This window comes from Anas acuta, chromosome 11 (genome assembly GCF_963932015.1).
Source record: "Anas acuta chromosome 11, bAnaAcu1.1, whole genome shotgun sequence".
Lineage (NCBI taxonomy): Eukaryota > Metazoa > Chordata > Aves > Anseriformes > Anatidae > Anas > Anas acuta.
The window spans coordinates 9,575,634-9,585,857 of NC_088989.1; the positions used below are offsets into that span (position 1 = coordinate 9,575,634).

At 71.3% G+C, this 10,224-nt stretch overlaps 1 protein-coding gene across 1 annotated transcript; it reads right to left on the minus strand.

Annotated features, from left to right (window-relative positions):
• Nucleotides 1–714: 714 nt before the first annotated feature.
• LAMB2 (laminin subunit beta 2) lies at nucleotides 715–10,141 on the minus strand. Its single transcript, XM_068694959.1, is given in 33 exon segments — nucleotides 715–929; nucleotides 1,020–1,356; nucleotides 1,431–1,572; nucleotides 1,654–1,861; nucleotides 1,999–2,143; nucleotides 2,223–2,426; nucleotides 2,508–2,749; nucleotides 2,828–3,012; nucleotides 3,085–3,457; nucleotides 3,531–3,627; nucleotides 3,708–3,922; nucleotides 4,237–4,461; nucleotides 4,536–4,699; nucleotides 4,774–5,005; nucleotides 5,113–5,256; nucleotides 5,325–5,517; nucleotides 5,645–5,762; nucleotides 5,843–5,970; nucleotides 6,053–6,208; nucleotides 6,397–6,532; nucleotides 6,611–6,690; nucleotides 6,814–6,926; nucleotides 7,034–7,213; nucleotides 7,341–7,529; nucleotides 7,755–7,875; nucleotides 7,964–8,166; nucleotides 8,718–8,781; nucleotides 8,855–9,043; nucleotides 9,129–9,202; nucleotides 9,383–9,421; nucleotides 9,424–9,517; nucleotides 9,597–9,772; nucleotides 9,985–10,141. Coding segments are annotated over 33 exon segments (5,358 nt in total). The 5' UTR covers nucleotides 10,040–10,141; the 3' UTR covers nucleotides 715–792.
• Nucleotides 10,142–10,224: the final 83 nt, after the last annotated feature.

Here is a 10,224-nt window from a genome sequence, read left to right on the forward strand (position 1 = left end):
CTGAGGGGACAGAGCCTGGCCACAGGGCCACCAGCACTGCCATGGCCCCAGTGTCACCTAACATGGCCCCAGTGTCACCAGCCCCACTGTGTTCCCAGTGCCACCAGCCCTGACATGTCCCCAATGTCATCTGCCCTGTCCCCCAGTGCCATCAGCCCTGCTCTGTCCCCCAGTGTCACCTGCCGTGTCCCTCAGTATCACCAGCCCTGCCCTGTCCCCCAGTGCCACCAGCCCTGCCCTGTCCCCTAGGGTCATCTACTATGTCCCCCAGTGCCACCAGCCTTGCTGTACTCCCTAGTATCATTTGCCATGTCCCCAAGTGCCACCAGCCCTGCTGTGTTCTCCAGCGTCACCTGTCTTGCAAAGTCCCGCAGTGTCACCTACCCTATCCCTGTGTGTCACCAGCCATGCCATGTCCCCCACTGTCACCTGCCGTGTCCCCAGTGTCGCCAGTCCTGCCCTGTCCCCAGCCACTCCACAGCCCTCACACCCAGTGTGTCACCTGTCCCCCACAGCAGACCCTCCATCCACAGCCCCTCAGACAAACCCTAATCCCACCGTGTCACCTGTCCCCTCCCTGTCATCCATGCCCACAGCAGCCCTACCTGTCCACCCTCAGCCCCACAGCATGGCACCCCGCCCCATGGCGGCGCCCAACCAGGGGTGCTGAAGCCACCAAGGTGTGAACAGGAGCCACGACACGGCACGAGGGACTCTTGCTCAGTAGCTTTATTCACACGCGGGGTGCCCACGGCGGGGGCAGCGGCGGGGCTGGGGGTGGCAGGGCACCCATCACTGGCAGGTGTTGTAGATCTGGACCTGCTGGTTGATGGTGGCCAACACCTCCCTCATCCTGGCCTCCAGCTCGCCCAGCTGCGCCGCCTTGGCGTCCAGCACCACCTCGTTCTGCTCGTACTTCTTCTCCAGCACTGCGGGGGACAGAGATGAGGGGGGGGGCGACGAGTGAGGCCAGCCCCTCGCCACATCTCCCCCAGCCCAGCCGCCCTCCCCAGCCTCACCCTGCAGCTTCCTCAGCTTGCCCTGGGCGTCCTCCAGCAGCCCAGCGGCCTCTTCACGCAGCTGCTGCGCCCGGTCGCCCGCCTGCCGCGCGCCCTGCGCCCGGTGCTGCACCAGCTCCTGCGCCGCCCGGTACCGGTCCCGCAGCGGCCCCTCAAGCACCTGCTTGGCCTCGCCGGCACGGTCCCGGGCAACGCTGGCTGCCTCTTGGGCACGCGTGGCCGCCAGGCTGTTGTTGGCACGCTTCACCTTCAGGGTGTCCGTCTGTCCCTCCAGGAGACCGATCCGCTCCATGGCGGCGGCCAGCTGCTGCTCCGCGCCCCTTGCCTGCGCCTGCATCTGGGGATGTCCTCAAATAGGGACGGGTTTTGGGGTGCCAGGGAGCGAGGGAGGGCAGTGGGGAGCGCCCTTACCGTGCCAATGGTGCTCTCGCTGTGCTGGATGTCGGCTGCGGCGCTGCGCAGCGCCTCCTCGGCCGTGCCCTGGGCTCGCTGCGCGTCCCCCAGCGCCTGCTGCACCGCCTCGGCTGTGCCCCGCACGCCCTCTGCCCGCAACCTGCAGCCGGGGCGGCACGGCCTCAGCGCCAGCCCAGGTTGGGTCCCATTTGGAGCCGTGTCCCCGTGTCCCCACGCTCACCTGGCCCTCTGGGCGTCCTGCAGCAGCTGCCCGGCCTGGCGCACGTCGCCAGCCGTCTGCTCCAGGATGGCGTCCACGCTGGCCAGGCTGCGCACCCGCTCCTTGATCTCCTCGGCCAGGCGGTGGATCTGGGCCGGCGAAGCAGGCAGCGACAGCTCCAGCACCCGGCTGGCCACCACCTCGATGCTCTCGGGGTCAGCCCCCTCCTCTGTGGGGGGGAGCCATCAGTGTGTGTGCCCCAGGGTAGAGGGAACAGCAGGGGTGGGGGGCAGGAGGTGCAGCACGGTGCAGAGCCACTCGGTGCTGGGCAGGGGCAGCCGTCCCCCCCGGCACAGCGGCACTCACGGCTCAGGAAGGCCTTGACGTGGCTGATGAGGTCCCGCAGCTCCTTGTTGGAGAGCTCCACGCGGGCCCTGGTCTGGTTCGCCTTGTCCAGAGCCGCCTGTGCTCGCTGCCGGGCTTCATCCGCCTTTCCCTTGGCCTCAGCCACCTGGGCAGGGGCAGAGACCCTCAGCAGAGGCACACGTCGCCACCCCACCTGCTTCTACCCATGCCCTTGCGACACGCACCCGGTGGGAGAGCTGGGCCACCTCGCCGGCCGCGTGCCGCAGCTCCTCCTGGGCATGCCGCGCTCGGTCCAGGGCGCTGTCAGCCTTGGAGACAGCTCCACCACAGCTCAGCCCCCCGCAGCGCCGTGTCCCGTCCTCATCCCGGCACCCGGCTCCCCCGCAGGGGCTCTCGGAGCAGGGCACGTCGCTTGTGGCACCGCACACCTGCAAGAAGAGCAGGCAGGTAGGTTGGAGCCGTCCCCAGGCGCTGTGCCCTGCTCACATCCCCACGTCCCCACGTCCCACCTTCTCGTTGAGGGGGTGCAAGCTCAGCTCCCGTGCCCTCGCCGCCAGGTCTGTCAGTGCCCGCCGGTTGGCCGCGTTCTGCCGGTTGAAATTGTCCCGCCGGCTGGCCAGGAGCTGCTCGGTGCGGCGCCGCGTGGCTGCCGAGGTGCTGACGGGGTTGGGCACGGCGCGGGTGGAGGCATCCGCGCGTTGCTCGGCCTCCTGCGACTCCCTGTGAGACTGACGGATGCTGTCGAAGGCACCTGAGGGAGGTGGGGGCAGCGTGAAACCCCCGTCCACCGCCCCGGCATCCCAGCATGGGGACCCCCGGTGTGGCTCACCGAGGAAATTGGAGGTCTTGAGGGCGTGCAGCCGCTGCCCCAGCTCCTGCAGGCTGTGGTTGAGGACACGGGCGCCCCGGTCCACGGTGCCCAGCACGTGGCTGGCTTTGTAGTTGGCGTCCTGCGCCGCTGTCAGCTCCCCCTCCAGCCGTGTCAGCCTCTCCGTGGCCCCCCCGATCTGCCGCCTGCAAGGGAAGGAGGTGACAGCCCCGCCATCGAGGCTGCCCGGGGAGCCGTGCCCCGCACCGGGTGCTCACCGCAGCTCCTCCGTGGCGTGTGTCAGGTAAGCGGCGGTGGCAGCGGTGGCGTTGCGGGCAGCCACCACGGCCTGCACGGTGGCCAGGCTCTCCTCCAGCTGACGGAAGGTGCCCTCGAAGGCGCCGGCAGCCCCGGTGTGCTGCAGGAGGCTGACCCGCTGCGCCAGCGCCCGGGTGCGGGCAGCCAGGTCCTGCACCACCCGGTCCCAGTCCCCGAAGCAGGGGTGGCAGGGCTCGCAGGCAGGGAAGGTGCCGGCAAAGCCCCGGGCGCACTGATCGCAGCGGACGCCCGAGACGCCGGGCCGGCAGTCGCAGTGCCCGCTGCCACGGTGGCACTGGGCGCTGGCGATGCCGCGGGGGTCACAGTCACAGGCTGCGGGGAGAGAAGGGGGGGTCAGGCTGCTGGGAGCCACAGTGCAGCCCCCCCTGCCTGCCCCGGCTCTCACCTCGGCACTGCAGCCGCGGGTCGCCCCAGTGTTGCTCCTGGCAGTCGGCGCAGGTCCGGCCCCCAAAACCCGGCCGGCAGGAGCACTGCCCCGTGAACTGCAAGACACGGCGTGGCCGAGGCTGGCACCCCCATCCCCACCCCGTCCCTCCAAGCCCCCGTCCCTGGGGCTTCTCACCTGGTTGCAGGCGGGTGTCAGGGCGTGCTGAGGGTGGCAGGCGCAGGGCTCGCAGCCCTGCCCGCTGCCCAGGTTCCAGAAGTTGGGGCTGCAGCGGTCGCAGGCCTGGCCCTCCACGTGGGGCAGGCAGCGGCACTGCCCGCTCTGCCGCTCGCACTGGCACTGCTGCGGCCCGCAGGTGCTGGGGTCGGTGCCCAGCGCGTTGCAGGAGCAGCCTGGAACCAGAGGGAGGGCTGAATGGGGACAGGGATGGGGATAGGAAGAGAACGGGGAGGAGACTGGGATGGAGACGGGATGGGGGCACAGGTGGGGTGGGATGGGGCAGGATGGAGACAAGTTGGATGGGGATGGGATGAGGACAAAATGGGGACGGAGTCAAGGTGGCCGTGAGGGTGGCGATGGGTGGCAACGGGGATGGGAATGGGCACGAGGTGAGGATGGGGACGAGGGTGGGGATGGGGGAGCAGTGCTGGGGCTGGGCAGAGGAGACAGGGACAGGGCTGGGCTCAGCACGGCCGTGTGTGCTCACGCCTGCAGCTGTGCCGCGTGGCATCCCCATAGAAGCCGGGCTGGCACTCGGCGCAGTGGGGCCCCGCCGTGTTGTAGAGGCAGCGCAGGCAGCGTCCCGTGCGTCGGTCGCACGCCTCCGGATCCGTCATGTCGATGTTATCGTGGCACTGGCAGGGCAGGCAGCGCCCCCCGGGCTGCAGCGGGTCCCCGTAGTACCCGGGTGCGCACTCGTCACAGCGGGGACCTGCGGGCAGAGAGCGTTGGGCAGCACCTGGGGACGGGGACGGGGACACCGAGCGTGCCGCGGCGGGCACCCACCTGTGTACCCGGGGCTGCAGTGGCAGACAACCTGCCGGGAGCGCCCGTCCTGGTAGCAGGAGGCGGCGAAGTGCCGGGGGCTGCCGGGCCCCTCGGGGCAGGGGCAGGGCCGGCAGTGCTGGCCGGAGCCCAGCGCCGGGTTCCCGAAGTGCCCGTTGGCACACCTGGGGGGTGGGCACTCAGCAGGGGCCGGGGCTGCTGCAGCACCCAGCCCCTACCGGGCAGGCTCCCTGCTCACCTCTGGCACCTCTCGCCGTCTGTGTGGTCGCGGCAGCGCAGGCAGCTGCCCGTGCGGGGGTCGCAGTCCTCGGCGTGCCCGTTGCACTGGCAGGGCCGGCAGGCGGGGAAGCCCCAGTGGCCCGGCTGGCAGCGGTCACAGCGCGAGCCGTGGGCGCCCTCGCGGCAGGGACACTGCCCTGTGGTGCTGTCACACACGGTGCTCACCGAGCCCTCGCTGCTGCACTGGCAGGCTGCAAGGCACCCAAGGGTCTGCCCCTAGCAGCCGGCACGCAGGGAGCCCCCTCCCCGCACCCCCAGCTCCGCAGGCTGAGCTCGGGGCACGGCCCCAGGCACTCACCTCGGCACCCGCCGGGCCCGAAGCCGAAGGTGCCCGGGGAGCAGCGGTGGCAGCGCCGTCCCACGACGTTGGGCTTGCAGCGGCACTGCCCGCCCTGCGGCTGGCACTCGGCGCTGAGCGAGCCCTGGGGGTCGCAGAGGCAGGCTGCGGGCACAGAGCAGGTGAGTGCTGGCCACCGCTGCGGGCTGCGGGGTGAGCGGGGCCGTACTCACGCAGCGCCCCGTCGTGCAGGATGGCCGAGAGGCTGTGCAGGAGGCTGGAGCAGGGCTCGGCCACGGGAGCCTGCCCCACGCCGTGGAAGTGCTGGGCGCAGCGGTACCGCTCGAAGGTCTCCCGGCGTCCCATGGCACCGGGGTCACCTGCGATGAACATCTCCAGGGAGGAGTAACGGGGCAGGAGCACCAGCTGGGGGAGGTCAGCGGGATGTCACCTCGTCTCTCCCCACAACCCCTAATGCTGCAGCCTTTGCGGCACCCTGCACAGCTGCCCCACGCCCCCGCAGGGTGCCGTGCCCCATCCTGTGCCCACTCACCGAATCGATGAGCACGCTCGCAGTGGAGTCCTGCCGAGCTGTGGCACAGCCCAGCTCCAGGCGCAGGGTGTAGGAGACGCCCCGCTCCAGGCAGACGGGCTGGGGCAGCACCACATACCTGGGGGGGCAAAGCAAAGCCCGGGCAGCCGGGTGCCTCCTGCCAGCCCCGGCTCGGCACAGCCCCGGTGGGACGCTCACCTGGCGCCGGACGGGAGGCTGGTGGAGAGCTGGTCGTCAGCCGGGATGGTGTTCCCGCACGGGCTGCTGGCGGAGACGGGGCTGGGGCGCAGCACCCTCACCCGCACCTCCTTCCAGGGCTCCGGGTGCTGCAGGCAAAGAACGGGACAGAAATCGCTGCACCGAAAGCCCCAGGGCTGCTCTTTTGGGCACGCACCAGTCAGGGCTCACCTGGGGCTCGTAGCGGATGATCACGTCGTACTCCATGGAGAAGGGCACGTCGCTCACGTGGAACTCCAGCCAGCTGCCCTCCTGCACGCGGGCAAAGCCTGTCCCTGTCCACGAAGCTGGGCGACCCGCGGGGGGCTCGCGCTCCACCACCGAGCCCTGGGGCAAGGGACATTGTGAGACGGGACCCCAAAAATCCCCTTGGCTCGCAGGCACTGCACAGCCCGGCTGCTGCCTGACAGGGCAACGGGGCCAAGCAGTGTCTGCCAGCCTGGGGACCCTGCAAATGTCCCTCCTGGTGCCCCGCTCAGCCTGCATCCCCCACCAGGGACAGCTTTGCCCCTCACCTGGTGCAGCCGGGCATCCTCAGCCTCGTAGGTGTAGTGGTCCAGGTTGATGCGGTAGAAGCCGGGCTCCACTTGCCCGCACTGCCGGCCCACCACGTGGCTGCGGCACCGGCACTGCCCCGTCTCCACGGCACACCTGGCACCCCGGCGGCACCGTCAGCCCCCCGGGGCCGGCAGGGACACCCCTCACACCCTTGGCCGTGATAAAACTCACAGGTTGTCGCGAGCACCTCCCACGTCGCAGTCGCAGGGCCGGCAGCCTTGGAGATCGTGGCTGAGAGCCCAGTGCTCGGGCTGCGGGGAGTGAGGGCGTCAGGGAGCGGCCAGCCGCGGTGCCACGGCCCTGAGCGCTGTGCCCAGCCCCTGGCACGGCCCCGAGCGCCTGGCACAGCTCCTGGCACGGCTCCTGGCACTCACCAGGCACTGGTCGCAGTTGCGCCCGGTCACCAGCCGCTTGCAGAGGCAGTCACCGCTGATGGGGTCGCACCGCCCGCCCTCCGCCACCGTGCCGCGGGGGTCACACCGGCACCCTGCGCAGGGACCCCGTGGCACCCAGCAGCGCCGAGCCACGCGCTCAGCACCAGTGGGTGCCCCCCACACCCCTGTGGGCAGCCCCCGCCCCGGCAGTGGTACGTACGCTGGCAGCCCTGCGGGTTGGCAGCGCTGAGCCCGAAGAAGCCGGGTTTGCAGCGGTCACAGCGGGGGCCCTGCACGTGCTCCTTGCAGCGGCACTGCCCCGCGATCAGCCCACGGGCAGGGTCATCGGCGCCGTCGCACAGCCCCCCGTCCAGAGAACCCTCGGGGTCACAGTCGCAGGCTGGGGAACAGGCAGGGTCAGCACCCGGACCCCTCGTGCCGGCCCCACAGGTCTGTGACACCAGGACCAGGCGCAGCCTTGTCCCACCCCGTGCACCCCCGGTCCCTCCCCGCAGCCCGGCTCCGACCTCGGCACACGGCGGGGTCCCGCAGGTCCTTGCTGGGGTCCTTGTAGTAGAAGGGCTTGCAGAGGTGGCAGCGGCGGCCCATGGTGTTGTGCTGGCAGCCGTCGCACACGGCCCCGCTGGTGTTCCCCGTGGCCAGGAACACGGCCATGTCGAAGTGGCAGCGCCGCGAGTGCTCGTTGCAGTCACACCCTGCGGGGACAACACCGCAGCATGGCACGCGGCACCCCCAGCCCCCAAATCCTCCACCAGCAGCAGCACCCCCAGTCCCCAAACCCAAGCCACCATACATGGGATGCTGAAACCCCCCAAGCAGACATGCAGCACCCTCAAATCCCCCAGGACAGCACACAGGACCCCATTCCCACCCCACAGGCACAGGGTGGCTGTGCCATGGTGTCGGCGCGGGGCACTCACGGCGGCAGGCGTTGGTGCTGGAGCCCTCGGCCGGGCGCCAGGGCAGGTCGTGGTAGAAGTCCTCGCAGCGCTCGCAGTTGAGGCCCTGCGTGTGGTGCTTGCAGACGCAGCGCCCATGCACCTGCCGGGACACCACGGTGAGGGGCTGCAGGACCGGGCACCGCATCTGCCCCGCTCCAGCAGGGCACGAGTGCCGCCAGCTCTCCTACCATGCCGTCGGCGGTGGTGGGGGCCCCGCTGAGCGGGGCGCACTCCGAGGCGTGCCCGTAGCAGAAGCAGTTCCCGCGCAGCACCAGCTCGTACAGCGCGTAGTAGTACTTCTCCCGGATCTCCCGCCGCGAGTCCAGCAGGTCGTCCCCCAGCGTGTGCAGCTTGGTGAGGTTCACCCGCAGGTTGGTGACGCGCAGCAGGTCTGCGCAGGGCAAGTGGCAGCGATGGCACGGGGTGGCCAGGCTGCTCACGGCTCCGCCTGTCCCTGCCCCCTGCGTGCCATCGTGCCGGGCTGCACGTGGCCGAGAGCCGTGGGGCTCCTGCGCACACGGTCGCTGCGCCGTGCGCAATGCGCTGGGGTCCCAGCAGGGCAGGACGGCTCCCCAGGGACTGCAGTTTCCCAGCGTCTCAGCCCCGCAGATTCCTCTCCTTTTTTCTTCCAGCCTAAATTTAGCCCTGGCTGGCTGATTAACCCACAGTGTCCTGCGCCTGGTCCGATTCCTCTGCCTGCTACCAACCCCGTCCTGTGCATCTGCTCGGCGCTGGGCTGGGCACCTGCACGGCCGCCCCCATCTCCCTTCGCTGGGCACCCTGCGGTGCCACACCGTCACCCACACCCCGGGGCCAGCTTGCAGCCCCCATGGGCTGGCTCTGTCCCCCAGCCTGCCGTGGGGCTCAGGGCTAGGGGAGAGCAGCCAAAATAGCGGCACCCAAAATAGAGCAGACAGGCGGGAGCCGGGGCTGGCCACTCACCCTGGATGGCAGGGCTGTAGGGGTCGCGGATGGGGATGGCGGGGTCCAGCACGCGGTAGATCACCTGCGGGGAGAAAGAGGGCGGGGAGGGGCTGGCAGGGTCCCCAAACTGTCCCCCAGCACCACCGGGGCCTCACCTCCCCCTCGGTGGAGGGCTCGATGTCGGAGTAGCGGGACTCGCAGACGACGTCGTCGACGCGGCGCGGGGGCCCGCGGGGGACGTGGGGGAAGGCGGCGGCGCAGTCGTAGGCGAAGTAGCGGTACACCTTCCAGCTGCGCCCGAAATCGGCCGAGCGCTCCACCAGCATGGCAGCGGGGCGGAAGGTCTGCGGGGCACAGAGCTGGGACGGGTGCCCCCGGGCTGCGGGGTCCCTCCTGTTCCATCCCGTCCTGTCCCCCCCCGACACCCACCTTGAAGGTCATGATGAGGTGGGTGAAGTGGAACTCGGCCTCCAGGTCCAGCTGGATGCTGACGTGCTCCACGCCTGCGTGGGGGTGGCACCCGTGACTGCGGGACCCCGGGGGACCCCGGCAGCCGGAGCCCGCCCTGCCTGGCCGTGGCGCAGGGGCGCGTCCGTGCCGGCTGAGTCACAGCTTCCTCGGCATGGGAGGACGGGAAGCGAAGCCCCCCCAGGGACACCCCGCCGCCCCCGTCGGGCACTCACCGTTCTCCGACTGCCACCAAGCTTTCTTGGGGCGGGGGCGAAGGTGGTGACCACGTTCTCGATGCGGTGGCTGTCGGCGTTGCTGCGGGCGTCGTAGGGGCGCCGCGAGTCGCAGACGAAGCACTTCTTCTCCTCCTGCCAGCGGGGTGGGACAGGGTTGGCGCTGACCCCCCCAGCCACCCCGTGCCCTGTCCCGTGACCCCGCTGCGCTCACCTGGAGGTGGCTGACGATGCAGTAGGGCTGGGGTCTCCGCAGCCCGCAGGTGGACGAGGCGCTCAGGCGGGGGGCTCGCCCCACCAGCAGGTCCCCGGTGGCCGGGTAGCAGCTGCCTCGGGCGCAGCCCTGGGGGGCATCGGGGGCGGCGGCGGCGGCGGCGGCTCCCCCGAGCCCTGGGTGTGCAGGGGGAGGCTGAGGCCAGGTCCCCCCTTCCCCGTCCCCTTTCCCCGGCTGCTCCCGGGCCGGGAGCGCAGCCCCACCGGGGGCCCCTTCCGCGGCCGCCCGGAAATGCCCCGCCGGGACCGGACCCCCCGCCCGCCGCCCGGCCCCGTTCCAGCACCGGGGGGGAGCCCGGGGGGTCCCGGGCCGGGGGGCGCGCACTCACCGGCCACCAGCGGGGCGAGGAGGAGGAGGAGGAGGAAGGCGGCGGGGGCGCGCATGGCGGCGGGGGGGAGCGCGCGGGGGGGGCGCAGGGCAGGTGGCACCCGAGGGGGGGTCCGTGGGGTGCCGGGGGGGTCCCGGGGGGGTCCCGCCGCCCCTCTCCGAAGTTGGCCGCGGGCGCAGAGCTCGGGGCAGGGCGCACAGCGCGGGGCGGGTCCCGGCAGGGGCGGCCCACGCGGGGCCG